The sequence below is a fragment of the Phaethon aethereus genome (genome assembly GCF_964289735.1).
Source record: "Phaethon aethereus genome assembly, chromosome: 5".
In the NCBI taxonomy this organism is placed as follows: domain Eukaryota; kingdom Metazoa; phylum Chordata; class Aves; order Phaethontiformes; family Phaethontidae; genus Phaethon; species Phaethon aethereus.
In genome coordinates, this window is record NC_138579.1 from 67,655,644 (window position 1) to 67,671,908 (window position 16,265).

The 16,265-nt window shown below is 40.7% G+C and overlaps 1 protein-coding gene across 3 annotated transcripts in view; it reads right to left on the minus strand.

The window, feature by feature from the left end:
- Positions 1-16,265, minus strand: part of NAV2 (neuron navigator 2) — a gene marked incomplete at its 5' end in the record, with an annotated part of 428,748 nt that overhangs the window by 92,431 nt on the left and 320,052 nt on the right. For all 3 annotated transcript variants that reach the window (XM_082000504.1, XM_082000503.1, XM_082000502.1), the window contains 2 exons: positions 10,683-11,072; positions 13,033-13,141. In XM_082000504.1, the coding sequence (XP_081856630.1) occupies positions 10,683-11,072; positions 13,033-13,141 (499 nt within the window). The remainder of the gene's footprint in view (positions 1-10,682; positions 11,073-13,032; positions 13,142-16,265) is intronic.

The following is a 16,265-nucleotide window of genomic DNA, read 5'->3' on the forward strand; positions in this document are numbered from 1 at the left end:
TTTATGAATTTATTGCCCTATCATACAGCTACACGATAGGGAACGTCTCTCCTATACAACAACCTACTGCAGTTCAAACAATGGCATTAGGCCAGTTATTGATTAGGTGTGACTTCTTTGACTTTTCCTATTAAAAACCATGACAAATACGTACTAGCTGCCTTGCCGGATTCATGAGTCCTTATCAACTCTGCAAGCACATTCAGTGCAAAAACAAGCACTTCAAAGTATTTTTCTACCTGCCCCCGAAAAAGAAAAAGTTTAAATATATGACCTGGGAAAAAGCATAGTATCCAAACTCTGTGACTTTTATACAGATGGGTAAATTCTACATGTTCAAAAAATGTAATAGCTCAGATGCTTTAGGGATGCTACCAACAGCCAGTGGGGAATGACTGCCTTTAATGAAGTTGAATATAATAATAACTTAATGACTGGGCAGTGAGACAGTGAGGACGTTGGTTAAAAGGAGCTTCTAATCTTTTGATGAATTAATGCTTAATAATCATCTCCATAGTTTCACTCTTCACCAGCAAGGAAACAAAATTAATCAAACTTCTTTGAATATGAAAAGAGTCAGGTTAAACAAGAGCAGTATTATGCACTTTTAACAGACAACTGGAACTTACAGCCCACTTTCTAGGTGGCACTTTTTTTCTACAAGAAAGTGGCTCCCTGCCCTGTATTACAGGCATAAAGTAATTTGCTTTGGAGTTCCCTGGACAACCTGGGCCTTTAAACTTCCCTTTTCTTTAGCCAAATACACCCTTTCTGTGCTTCTGAAATTTTGAATGTCCTAATAAGTCCTTCCAAGGGCAATATTTTTAGGGTATTTCTGATGCTGACATGATTTATCTCACTTTCCTGAAAGGCACGCTGAGGAAACGCAAATAGGTTATGCCAAGGATCAGTAAAATCCAACCATCTGAGTCACTTGACTTCTGTCTGCACTCCCTACTTACCCATGTGTACAGCCAGCCAACAGCACACCTACTTTTATGGTCTGACAACTCTACCGCTTCGTATATTCATTTCACTCCTTAATGTATGAATATGAATTTTCCAATTTTGAAAGTAGATAGCCAAGGGTGAGGCGTTCTCTACTGAAGTATTAGGAAGAGAAGGAGCAGCAGGTAAATCAGCAGCACACAACAGACCAAGCAAGCCTACCCTGACCTGCTCAGCATCGCACAGTTCCGTCATCCCAAACCCACAAGCAGGAGAGGAGCAACGTGCTCCAAAACTGAGCTGACTCTGGCAGCCCAGTTGCTCCTGCCTTCCTCTTGGTGCTTTGGACTCAAGGTTTGTTTGGAAATAGGTGCCCAGGTGCCTCCTGGCAGAAGACTTGCCCAGCAACCCAAGTGCTTGAAACTTGAAGAAACAAAAATCTTGTAGGAATTATATCTTTTGGATTATTCCGTGCATCAACATCCACTTTGATAGGCAAAGGTGTTCTCTTTTAGCTGCAGCAATAACACTGTTATCCTTAACGCTTTCCTTTAAATGTTTATTTTCACTAGGCTTCATCTGCCTCGTCATTACAGCCAGTTAAATGAGATCAAGAGGCTGAACAAGCTTTGAGTATCAAAGAAGGAGTCTGACTTTGCCAGTCACTAACAACCAATAGCAGAAAATTCTCTACTGCTGTTTCTGAAATATAATAAATGTCATTCAAAACGATCCCGTTATCGCAACCAGGAATATGTTCTAAATCTGACTTAAAAAGAAATGCTAGTCTAATGGCAGGATGATGACAACCCCAAATTTCTCAGTTTAATATGAATTTGGTCTGTATTTTCCATTGTGACATTAGAATTAGACCATATGACCTTTCCCTGTGTTTCGCCCCCAAAGCCTTTCCATGCATTACTCTTGCCTGACCACTCTCCGTCACAATGCCCACCACATCAGCACAGTACTTGATCTCTCTAACCACAGGTTGAGCATATACCCTGCCTACAAGCCTGTGGCTGGCTTAAATTCCATTCATTGATCCATGTGAATTTCAAAGGCATTCAAGAACAGGATTAGGTCCTAAGCTTTCTGGTCCTAATACATGGGACTGCTAATACAATACTCAAACCTCTAACATTAGTCCAAATATTGCCTTTCAGGTGAGGAGAAGCACAAACCTATTCCTCATTTCTAACTAATTCATTCAAACTAATGAGTGAATTACAAATTGTTTTGAAGATGCTCAAACCCATACCTGAAGTAAACTCCGAAAAAACAATAAATTACTTGCAGTCAAAAATCCTAATCACTGCTGGGAAGGAGGAGATACCTGTTCCACCAATGGGTAAGACAGGAAAAATGAGATTATGCAAAACTTAGTAACTATATTTTAGTTTCACAGTTTACTTGGAACACCTCTTACCTATAAATCACTAATAACATGAACAGTAGCAGCTTATTCACACTGTCCAAACAAGTCTAGAAGCAAAACAAGCTCACCCCCATTAACCACTTAATCGTCAGACCTTTTTCAGGGAAAATAAAAGAAGAAATCTACAGAAAGGAGTGGCTTCTGTGAAATCAAGACTTCTCTTTTTGGAGATGTATTAAGACTGCTTGGCACGTAAGTCATTTGGCAGCCATCAGATAACAATTTTGGGGCACTGCTGCCCAGGGCTAAATTTATTTCTACATGTCTTCTCAGCTGGGTCTCCCTTTCAAGAAGCCTGCGGGCTTGTTACTATAAAACTTGCGTTTGCTAAGGGAAGGGGTTCCAAGGACAGTACAGCCTGTAAGGGACTTGGGTGGCTGCTGCCACTGTAGGTCAAATCTTGTACATGCCCCTACATCTGTTCCCTCCGGGACGCTGCCTTCTCATCGAGCTTCTGAAGAAACCAGTCTCCCACGGAATCAGAAATCTTAGATAGATTTAGTTTAAGACAAACCATCAGTATATAAGAAAAGAGTATTAGACTGAAAGAAAGCGTCTCACATCACTGCATCCATTCCTGTTTCAGAAGAGACTCTTGTAGTATGTCATCCTGTTTCCAACACTCACTCAACCTGTCTGCCAAACGCACTTTAAGCTTAAATGCACCTTCCTCTCAGGGAAGATACTTGCTCCACCGTCATTTTTAAAACTCTTTAAGAAATCTAGTCAGCCCATCAAAGACGATGACATGGATTAGGGACTGGAAAGCACCTATTTAAGGTAACTGGACTTTCAAAAGCTAGAGTTAGTAGAATAAGACTATACTGATATATACTTATATGCATTAAACATAAATATTGCATTTACTGTATTTTATGTTCTTCTTGCTTGCCTCAATTTCTCACCCTTTCGTTAGGCTGTTAATGAGAAGAAACGACAGGTAAAAGCTTTACTTATGCTTCTTCCTCTACCTTGCAGTTGAATGGCCCTTCAGAAATGAATGAAGCACTGTATCTTGAAGGAGAATTGGGGCTATGGTAATAAGAAACTTCAAATGCCAATATTAACTATTAACAGCCCCCAAAGCAGGCTTCAAAGAAGCCAGGTGGTTAAAATATGTGCAAGAAGATAGCAAGACCTGAGAAAACTCACGGGAAGAGACTATGACAGATCCTCCCCAGATTTCACAGAGGAATTGGGGCAGTGACTCCTCAGTGACTTTGTTAGGAGACGTGAGGGCTTCATTAGAGCATCAGAACTTCATTGGGATTAGAAGAATATTTCCCCTTGACACCAAATGACCGGTAAAAGCTTAATTATTCTTAAGATGCAGCTTTAAAGCTTAACTCTGTTTATTGCTGTCTCCCACATTCTTCCCCAACCATATCTTTAATTCTGAGCAGGTTTATCTCAATCCAGTGAGACCATTGAGTTAATCCTAAATTGTGTGATTTGGAGACCCTGGGTCAGAGCTTTGAGCATTGCCTGTATGCCAGAGTTAGACCATAGCAGATGTTAAGTCTGGGGTCTATGGCAAAGCCTCTCTAGCCCAAATCTATGTCCAGCATACCCAGATTAAAGGTGAGCAGCACACAAGGATAATAAAAAAAAATTGCTCCCTTCTCTGTCTGAGGAGATTAAAATCCACATTACTCCTCTCACAGAAGAATTCATCTGACAACTGGAATAACCTAACACCAATGCCAGAGTGAATGGTCTCCAGAAGATGGGAAAGGGCATCAGCCACCCTTACCGGAGCTGGGCGGGTGGGCAGTGAAACCCAAAAGGGTTACTATGCTGGAAGGTTCACCTGTACGAAGGAGAGTAAATCACAGCACAGCCATTACAGCGTTTGGAAGGAGGAAGGATAAACCCTGGGGTTCCAATTCACAGATGGTTTCTGAAGTTTACCCAGCCATTTTCTAACATAAAATAAATGACCCATGCTGGGAGAGGTGACCAGAGATGGTAACCCGGCAAAATGAGGTAGATAAGACTGGAAAACACCAAGAGGCTCAGCCTTTCAGGTGTGCAAATGCCACTCTGGACCCCAGCGAAACACGGGTGGGAACTCGTTTCTTAAGAGAGGACAAAAATCACACCCACCAAGCCCAGGCTGCCAGCCTGGAGCAAGCTGAAGATCCACCAGAATGAGGCAGCTGTTCAAGGGGGATTTGCATATGCCAATTTTGATTTAAACACCCATTTCAATGAAAAATCACAGACATATGCAATAGAATAGGCGATCCATTTCGCATTGTCCTCTTTAATTTTGTTAGGGAGAGGAACGACACGTGACCCAAGGGACGTAAGGAGGGAACGCGGCTTCTCCACAGGTTCTCCGCAGGGTCAGCAGTGGACGAAGAATTACTCCACAGTGACTTCCAACTCTGCTTATGCCTACTCCTTCCCTGCAGATGATTTGCACGGACTAAGTGTGTATGATTGCATCTCCCTCTGCTGGCTAGCCCCAGAGTGGGACTGTATTTTGTCCTTTAGAAGCTGTCCTTTTGCTAAAATTACAAAAACCTGTTGGCACTGAAGCAGCAGTTCAAACGCTGCTGAGGTGTTTATTACAGAAACAAGCCCAGCGCGGGACAGTGGCTATTAAATGGTATTTTGGTAGTCACTGACAATAGAACAGTGCCTACAAGTTAGCAAAAAACCACAACACATCACAACTTGTGAGTTCGTTTTACTCACAAACACTACATATGACCCAACGTGGCCCTTTTTAGCAATATACTGAATAAAAAGCTTGATTCCAGCTGATCTGTAAGGTTATAACTTATGGGCCTATAATGTCTTCTTACACTGAATCCTATACTGCAAGACAATTTCTATGACGGCATGTTATCTTAGATAGCATTTGTGATAAAAATGATCAAACACTGTTTTATTGATGAAGCTGACACCAGAACTATTCCTGAACTGAGTGCAATACTTAAGGATATTTAAAATAATACAAAAACATTAATAATATTGAAAATGCTTATGTAATATTCTAGTCATGCCTCCTGTAAAGTCTTCAAGTACACTTCTTGCAGTAAGAATATTATTTTGATTTAAACACTGACACAATTTTTTCTTTTCCTTCTCACAGCATCAGGACATCTATGACTTGAAATCCAAAAGCTACGCCTCAACCAGTTTCAACATAGTTTACTAAGGAGTCAGATGTCAAGGTTTCCTAACACCTTTTCATAAAAGTCAAAATTTTGAGTTTGCTTGCCTGACCCCCTCATTATTTGTGTTAATTATCTATTTACCATATATAGCTACTATCCTGCAATGTTGAAAAGATCAGAATGTAAGAAGCCAGTCCTAGCAAGACAGAAGGCAGTTCAAATAAACACTCTGCTCAAACGAAGAAGAAAAATAAAATAAACGTCCTAACGATTCTCAGTCATGTTGAAGTGTTATAGCCATATAAGGAATGCAGTTTTACCCATCCACTGTATTTAGATGAAATCTTATCACTGAAATCATACTATTTAAAGTGCAATGTCCAGTAGAATGACTAACCCACTGTAACTCAAAGCATACAGGAAAAATACAGTGGTAATCACCGTGGCAAAAATAGGTCTGAAAAGACTATAGCTAGCATTAAATCAATGTACAGGGCGAAGAGGTTCTCATTCAGGTCACAAATTAGCTCAGCCACTCTGTATTTCTAGCTAGCCACGCGTTACCTGGAGCAGCAACCATTCCTATTGCAGACAGCTTAGGAGGAAATGGCTTCTCTTTACTATCGTTACCAAGAACAAATTCTCATTAGCAGCAAACTGCTTAGTCCTCCTTTTCTTCCTCTAAAACTTTTGCCCAGGCAAAAAGCCGTTATGCCACACGAGCCCGACGTCTGAAAAAGATGCGTCGCTGTCTGACCAATAAATAGTACAAAATCAATCGACTGAGCCATAAGAAGCCTACAAGTATCAATCACGCTATTCAACGTGCAGCGAAATCTGCCCTCAGTTTCAGCTCTTCATATCGAACTCTTCTTTGCCTCCTGACAGATGTAACTCCTCAATTTCAGCCTACAACAGAACCCTCTTTCAGTTTTGGTCCATGTTCCTCAAGGGTAGACAGGCCTTCGCACCACAACGACGGTTTCTCCCTAGGGCACAATGCTCTTCCGTGGGTTTGACCGATCTGAGCCAGAAGCAGGGTGTAAAGCCCCATTTCCCCAGCCCAGAGCGGCCTGCTCTCCCTCTTAGCATCCTTTCATCCATGTTCCCAATTCACCTGCTTGTAGTGCTTGTAGAAAGATCCCCAGGGAGCGTAAAGGCTTGAATAAACAAGAAGGAACCACAATCCCATGAGCATCGTGCACACAAACACATGAAGAGGTTGTGGAAATAGAGATGTGGAACGGGAATGTGTCAGCTCCAAAGCATCAAATAAATGGGGAGGTTAATAAAACAGTCAAGTTCCCGCCCCCCTCCCCCCCAACGACAGCCACTGCAAGGGGAATTTTAGCACAGGGCCCCTGAACATCGTGTGCAGGCTGAGCCCTTCTGTCCTCATCTAACAGCTGAGGGAGCTGTTAGGCTGGCTAAGTGAGGTATGAGACAGTCACTAGGTAATGTTTCTTAATGAGGTACGTGCAGCAGAGCGAGCTGGGCATGCCCCAAAGCCCAGCCTGGCACGCAGCAGACCCATGGTCACGCGTGGTGCCGCTAGCATCTGCCCTGCCTTGAAGCTCAGGCTCTACGGCGGCTAACTGTCAAATCATCAAATCTACTTTTTGTTGGGACATAGCTGGAACAGGCATGGGTTTTTTTGCAAAAACAAATTGTTTTGACGAGCTGCGTTGGGACACAAAGCCATTTCCTGAGAAAATTTGTGACCAGCACCGATCGGTGTATCCACGCTGTCAATTCTGCACAGAAAGCCGCACACTAGGGTAATGAAAACAGGGGCAGAGAATTAATTAAATGAAAAGAAACTAATTTAAAAGGCCTTTCTGACCAACAGCTCTGTTGTTCCATTCCAAGGACAGAAAAAAAGGAAATTAGCTGTATATGTCATTAGAGAAAACTGGGAAAAGGAGGACAATAAGAGGTAGGAACGCGGATGTTAGCTGCTAGAGGGAGACTGAAATGGACAAAACCTTCTTAATAAACCCAAAAAAGCCACGAGAGTTAATGTCCCCACCTGGAACAATCTTTGGAATGGATAGGTAAGATAATTCTGGGCTTTGAGGTGCCACTTTCTGATGAGGCTCTGAAGCCCCGAGCTCACCCACCTTACTGCTGAAGTCACTTTGTTATTCGGTCGATGTTTTAGCTCCCACAGTAAGACCACTTGTTACCTTTGAACCACCCCCTGGAGACTTCCTTAGTTTAAGAGGTATTTTCTGCCTGTTTGGAGAAGATACTCTTTCTAACCCTATGAAAGCAATCCTGGTGTCTGCCAGAGCTCTGCTTGAGCAGAGTTATTAAAGGAGGCCAAACGAAACTTCCCATGACCCAGTACATTTCAGAGAAAGCATCAGGATCACAGAGCTAAAATAGTTTATCTTGGCTATTGGATTTATTTTGGCTGTAACAAATATTTTGGCTTCCTTCCCTATAAGTTTGCCAATGAAAACACAGATCCAAGGTTTTCAGACTGCAGGACTGTAGCAATTCTGAAAAATGACAAAGTGAAACACATGCCAGCTAATAAAGAGCTATTCATACTATAAATGCCCTCTTGTGCTGACTGTAACTCAGCTTCTGGAAATATTGTGCCTGTTCACCCTAACACTGATCTCAGAGATTTGTTCTGCAGCAAGTCACACGGATGCTTTCTTTACAAGCAACCTCTCCGATTTCTAAGCGGAGTATTAATTCTCTCCCACGAAGACTTGGTGCTATCCTCTTCTTTTATTATTGGGAAAAAACCAACACTGGGGAAGATAACTCATGAAACAGGCTACCAGAACGCCTGTTCATACTGAAGATGGCAGTCCAGCATTATTCGGTGTCAGTGAGATTCACCAGAGGCAACATCCTCATTTTTTCATCTCTCTCCATTGATAATGGGATTATATCCAATGCTGTTACTGCAATTCAATACTGCAATACTCCCTTCTTGAAGAATCTGCACACACAATTACTCTCCACAGACTATGTAACCCCAACATTGTGGGGCTGCTTTCGGGAAAGTTCCCTTCGAATGCCCACCAGTGCAGCAACGAGAGGACCTCCAAACCACCCAACCTCCAAACCCTGTCCACAACCTGGAAATGGAGCTGCATACTTCCGATGATGGATTGACCTACAACACAGATTCTGCCCTTGGAACTTAGTCAATGACTACAACAGCGCTATATAAATCGATGAACCAACTCACATTATTTAGCGAAATAGGGTTTTGTAGCTAAAGGCAAAAAATGTCGAAAAGAAAAAGACATTTGTACACATGACTCTTCTTGTCCTAAGAACTTTAAATTGAGATCTCATTTATCAATCTGTGGCTGGTTATATGAATAAAAACTGGAAGTTATCTTCCTCTTTTAAAAACTAGTGGGAAATAAGAGTCAGATACTTAGTTAAAGATGTTCTAACGCTCAAGGCTAGGACAGAGCTGTCGTGGGGTATACGACCCTTCTGCTAAACGGTACCTTCACCATTCTTGGTATTATTCGTGGTCTTGGTATATAACTCACTGCTTTGGTGACAGAGGTACCAACTGGCAAAAACGTCTTGTTCCACTATTAGCCCCTCAGAACTCAAATCTAAAGACCACTCTTGTATTTTCAGACTATGGAGACTTCCATTTTTTAACCCTATGGGATTACCGGAGAGGCACAGAAAACGAAATTGTATACACGGATGAGTGAAGCCACAAATTTCGCTGGAAATATAATTCATAAACTCAACAGCTTTCTTATTCTTTCCTTTTCCTCAACCTGGAATCTGAACTATATAAGCTATGTGAAGATCTGCAAAGACTGGGGCTCCTCTAGGATACGAGCGGCAGAAGCCTGAACTGACACAATTCTGCCAGGGACATTTCTTAGCTCATACTCTAGGTGTTTTATGGAAACCATGGTGCTACTCAGAATTTATTTTCCTCACTTCTAGCCCAAAATTACAGCCACGAGTTTGAATGAAAGTCATAGTCCAGAGGAAAAGCAATAACTTTTACTGCAGTAAAATTTTACTACATTGCAAAACTCAGGTATAAGCTGATTTTTTTGAGGAAAACACAAGGCGCTTTAGTGATACGATGCGTTATTAATGCAGCAACAGCTATGAGGGCTTTATCTAAAACAGAATCTTACACTGGCTTTTGCATCAGCTTCTTTACTATATGCTTCCCTAGCGAAGAATTAAAAAAACACAGCGTTTGACTTTTCAAAAAGGACAGTGTGAAAACATCCAATTATTCACAACGGACAGAATTAATGGAGGCTTCCAGATTGCATAACTTAACTGGTTAAGTTAGTGACAAAGCAGCGGCTGGATTCCAACTTTCTGCTTCAGTAAGAGACATTAAATCTTCCAAATAAGCCAATGCTACAAGAAATGTCACTTACTAAAAAATTACAGAAAGATGGCCAGACAGGGAAAAGGCTGCCACAAAAATTAATATCCCATTCACATCTCAAAGATCAGTTTTAACATCAATCTAATGCTGATGTACTTGAGCTAAGAAAAGAAATGACTGTACTAGGAAGTACTAGAAGGAATTGAAAATGGACATATGGACATATGGAATTGAATACTGCCTTTGCCTACTGCAAGAAACAAATGCTTTTTCCAGTCAAGGGAGAAGTAAAATGTTGATGTAAAATCTTGGTAACCATTGTCTATCAGTTCATACTTCTGCACACTAACTTGTTCTTTAGACTTTATTTTGCGTGTACAACTGTTTTACCCTACACAGAGGTGTAAACTCATTTACTTCCAGTGAATTGTCCCCTAAAAGTTCAGCCAGCAAAAGGGTTCAGTAGAAGTACAGAAAATGCCTCACTCTCTCCATCTCGTGGGCGTAAATGAACGTTGCAGCATGTGTTTGACGACCACAATGAACTCCGATTCAGAAAAATATTTAATCATGTGCATGAGTATATTCATATATAGCAATTTTTTTTAACATGCACTTAGAACTTAGATCATGTGCTTAAATCCCCCCGACTAAATTAACTGTGATAATGAGCTGTCCCTCCAAACGCTTGTTAAAACCAGTAGAATACCTTTGTTGCTGTTTTTTTTCTTTCTCCAAATACTCATACGGCGTCATTTAACACAATGCAAGAGTCACATAAAGTATAGTATTTAAGAAGAAAAGTAAAGGCACTTACCCACTTGTGATGTCATCAGCTCTAATATTCTTGCCCAACACATCGCCATCGCTCATATACCCGGTGGCATCCATGGTGAGGCCTTCCAGATCGATTTCATCACTTCCCTTGTCCGAGATGTCCACGTGGCAGACACTGCTGCCGCGGGACGCCAGTTGCCTCCGCAAAGGTGCCGAATACATGTAGCGTCCCGACTCCGTGTTGATGAAGCGGCTGGCGTTCCCTCGCGGAGGATACCCATTTCCCATGGACGGAGCGTCGCCTGCCTGCAGGCGGGGGCTGGACTGCCCCAGTCTCCACGACAAGGGGGTCGGTCGTCCCGTCAAGCTGAGGATGCTGCGGCCGCTTATCTCGGTAGTGACGTTGGTGTCAAACGTAGTTTCCAATGTGCTTAAAAAAAAGAAATGCATTTGACTGAATGTGGCCTGCTATGCTGAGCGCCGTAAGATTTCAGGCGGTTGCACGACCCTACAACCTGAACGCTCGCCAAGTTACAGATTGGAAGTGACAGCATTAGCAGAAGTTACCTGCTGCTACGCCTTGAGAGAGCGAGGTCGGTTCCTCCAACGTTATTCTTAAATAATGATACTCTTGCACCCAGGCCACCAAGTGGTCAACATATACGTGAGAAGACTTAACCAGCAACTTTTTAATGGATTATCCACAGTTTCAAAGCACAACTTTTTCATCTTCAATCATATATAACACTATTATACCATGGTATTGCCACTCCAGGCAAGGGAGTAGGATAGTAAGCTGACTAAAGGAAAATCAACTGAAGTATTATGATTCTGATGTATTTTCTTTTTTTTGGCTGCATTCATGAAAGTCCTAATACTCTGGAGATGTGTTCAGCACCAAGATGGTAGCTATTTCTACACTGAGGAAAGGATTAAATGAAAAATAAGGAAAAAGGAAAAACAAATTTATTTTTCAAAATATATGTTATATATTCATTAATTGAAGATGTTTTTCAAAATATTGATAATATTTATACAGAGCTCTGGTTACAAAAACATTTTAGATCACAGCCTGTAAATACAGTTTTGGACAAGTATCAGCTATGTGAAAACTTCCATTCTCCGCGTCTGAGTGTGTGAATACGTTGCATCCCTTCCAACAGTAACGCTAATTTGATCTAGGGAACGCTGCGGCCACTTATCTCAGTAGCGACATTGGTGCCAAAAGCAGTTTCCAATGTGCTTAAAAAAATAAGGGCATTTGATTAAACGGAGACTCCTATGTGGAACCTTAAAAATGGGACTGCTACATCATGAGATTTCAGGTGCCGTGCATAGATTGCAAGACTACATCCTGCAACGCTCGCAGCTTAGCTGCAGCTAATTTATTTGCCGCTAATCCATAGTTGCAACTTCTCTTACCCAAATGAATTGCTCTCTTCCTTCCTGATCAACTAACACAGTGCTACTTTGTTGTTGTTGTTGTGGATATTTGTTAAAATAAGCAGCACTGTAGTATTCACAATATAATGTTACATATACACTGCAAAAACCTATGTATACTATTACTATATAGTAATTAAATCGTAGTGAGGGGTTGCATTAATTGAAATTTGAAAAGAAAAATAGCATTGGGAGTTCATCTTTGCAAGCTCTGCCTCAGTTTTAGACTAGCTAAACCACGAAGTGTTCCCTCAATGAACTAATTTAGGGCTGGAGTCCATAAGGCACTGAGCTCTAAGTAGGACCCTGACCTCATTAGGGGCCAAACAGCTCATTCTCCCAAGCCTCCTGTTCAACACTGAAAAGATCTGAGTCACAGAATGTTTAAATGTAATAACAGTCTTTGTTTACTTAGAGCATATTTTAAATATTGCCAAAGATTTCCAAATGCTGCTTTACAAAGAAAAAGAAGTTATATACATGGATGACTAATAGTATTAGAAAAATTTGTTTGTCCAAAGATTGGTCAGGAATTCAAGTTATGCACTTGATAAAGTGGGTCAAGCACAGTTCACCTGCTTATTTAAACAAAATATTACACATCGGGGGAGAGGGGTTTAACGCGTTGAAGTTGTTCAAGCGTAAGATAAAGAAACATTTTAAACCGTAACCTGTATTCAAACATCACCTAACACATTTAACAAGCACCGATTATTCTCCACCTTTGATTCTATATACAACCCGCCACCACCAATTACTCATCACACAACTCAATAAAGCCTGAACATAGTTCAGAATCTGTCCTTTAAAGACAAAAAGTACAAGATCGGTATCTTCCACTGCCAGCGTTAATAATTTTTTCAAGGATGCAAGCCATCCGGATCAGAGAAATGTAAAGCAAGAGGGCAATGACACCCATTTTCTGATAAAACAAATCATGCCATTACCTGTGAGTGACCTGGGTTCCCCGTAAACTGGACATCGTTTCCTCTAAGTTCTGTCGGAGATCGGCAATATTTTTTACCGTTCGTAACCGCCGAGTTTCTGGATCCTCTCCTACAGGAAAAATAAACCATTAGAAAGGATAAGGCAAGAAACAGCACAGAACTGAGCCGTTATCTCTGCCTGAATCTGTCTTGAATGCACTTTTTCTGATTTTCTGTTACTTAACATTCTAAACTGATTACGATGGAGATACCATTCCCCTACGGAAGGCACCTGCCATTGCCGCAGCCAGACTGAGAATGGGCTCGGTACTGTTAGCTTGATTTCACAGGCTGCCTTGCTGCTAGATGTTTCTGTGTTGTCATTTCCCCATATGACCCAGTTTAAATCCCGGTTAACTTTCAACCTCATTAGAAGATATACTCCATCAATACCACCCTTTCCATCTCATATGTTGACACAATTAACATCAACTCGACACAGCCCATTTCTCCAATGATGTATTTTCACTAGACCTTCTTTTTCCCATTTTAAATAATCTCATTCCGCAACAGCAGCTTTCCAGTAAACTGAATTGTGTTGACTGGGTACTCCATGCTGAGCAACGTTTTAGGTAAAATAGCAAAAGTTTTTGCTCGTCTGCAGCACAGTACAATTATCGTTCCTCAAATGTGCTTTACGATACAAGGCTGGGAGGTGACTTTTAGTTTCCCCGGCATTTAGAAACCCTGTTCTTTAAATACTCTGTTCTAAAACCCATTTATGTCCTGGTTTTTAACTCTAAAAGTAGAGTTTATATACATTTAAAAAATTTTCCTAGCATATTTTTATAAAATTAATAATTTAATTAGTGCCTCAGCATGATTTATTTACTTGCTCTCAGCTGTCAAATAAGAAATGCTTTGGTTGCTAACTCAGATGAGCTTTATATAGCCAAACCTTCTAAGAAGGTTGAAGAGAAGTGAATTTCTAGTAGTGCCAACATGTTCTTCGTAAGCGGAACGCTGAAACAGAAAACCTCCAAAAAGCCATCACAAAACTTCTGTTGGGCACGGAAGGACATTTACTTCATTCTAGAGGGTGTACAACTCACGACTAAAGAAAATACTACAGCAAATTTAAAACTTTTCAAATTCCGTATCTGCCATTTCTGCACAAGTGACTCATTCTTAAGCTGCCATGATATTGGTCATCCGTCTTTGCTTTAAACTTCATGTTTCTGAAAGGTTGGTGGCACAGAAAAACCAAGTCACATACTCGTGCCTGCAAAGAGCAGTAGCACAAACTACTCGCCGAAGTGCCGGAGCCCCAACTACGGGGGAACTATCTAGGGAGGAGAAGATAGACTTTAGCGTTTATACAATCATCAGCCTTTCTGAGATACACAACAGGCTCAGGTAGTGCCCACGTTAGCAATTTTTTTTTAATGGGTCTCTGCTTCCTGGGAAATAGTCTCCCTGAGACACAACTCACTTAGGCCAAATGGTCAAGCAATTATCATCTGGCTGGACTGGAAATAGCCGCCTAACAAGACCCATGCCTTTAGCCAATGGGTCTCTGGGACGGAAAACATTTTCTACACTTATGGATCTACAAATTTTTGCAGTAAAGAACATAAAATATTTATAGACTTTTAGCCTAACAAAGGTCACAGTGCTCTTTTACAGATCATTTCCTTCATAGATATGAAGGCAAATGGCGGTTAACTTCTTAAGAAAACATACATGAGACAAGCTAAACCAATTTCTATTGAGATCACTCTTACACCTAAACTGATACGGAATTTTTACTTAAACGACATTCAGTTGCTTAAATTATAAGTATACTTAAAAGAAAGATATTGGATAGTGCCACTAGAACTTAATTATTAAATCACGTAGCTCTTCATGAACAGGCTGTATCATTAAACTGTTCAGCTTCCAGTTTTCCCTACCTATGCTCTCTTCTGTTCTATAAGTGCTTGCAAATTAAAAGCATCAATAGCTGCCACGAAGGGAGAGAAGAAATCTGTCCCTTATTTCTTCTGATTTATTCGGGTTGAGGGACCATTTTGTTTCGTGCGCTCCTTTTCCCCCAAGACCCCTTTACGGACTGCTGTTCTCTGTGGGGTTTGGCAGCACGCAGCTGGGTTTTGCATCTCCATTGTTTGAGGTTGTGTTGTCAGTTGTCTTCCATTTTTGGATCCCAAAACTTACATGTTCTACTTGAATATTAGTTTGTATTTACATAACACCTGTCATCAAAGATTAAAGACCTTTTGTGATCTACAAACACTTCTCAGTTCACAGGCTGAAATACGTCTAGGTTAGGCAATATGATGATTAAGAGGTAATACCGAAAAAGTTTAAGCAGCCGGACATTCTGCATTTCTTACTTTGAACTAGCTCTCATAGTCAAGCAGGAACACAAAAATGTTTTCTGGGATTTTATCCTTTGTGCCATTTATATGTCTTTTAAATATTTAATCCACCTATGTATAAATCATACACCCAGAAATGCTCATTTATGCACTCCTGCAGCCCCTTTCTTGGCTTTGCCATCAGCATAGGTGCACACAGGTATAAACACAGCATTGACAGAATATGTAACGCAGCATGAAATGAATTCAACCACGAAAACTTTTAGCCACATGCTTTTTCCAAGCAGGACAACCAGTTTCAAAACTCACATTAAACTGGAGGACACCAAGACTAAGTAGAGGAAAAAACCTGAGATACTCTACTGATGAGATATACTGCAATAGCATGCAATAAGCAAAGTCATAGACATTGCTGAAACTGGAATAGGAGAAGACTTGACTGTGACTTTAAAAGCACATTTTAGATCTTTATTAGAATATGGTTGCTAAAAATTGCTTTGTTATATTGATAAGCTTAAAAATTATTGCTAATTGTCGTATACTTCTTACGGTAACAGGAATTCTAGATAAACGTATGAAGTACTTTTGAATTTGGAACGCTAGTATTCTAATAACAAACAGTTTCAGCTTCTGCATGCTGGACACAGCAAGCTGAAGTTGGATTTTGGTCTCTTATTGCTGCAGAGAGCACTTCTCAAATTGATCAGATTCATGTAAGTGAATACTGAGATTCCTCCAAACCTACAAACAAACCAAAAGATCAAGGAAATTAAGTTAATCCCTTCTCTAAACTCTGAAGTAAAGTTTTAAAAAGTAAAAAATAAATAACAAATGTTTGGGAATACTCAGCATCCTTATAATAGCTTAATCCTAGAA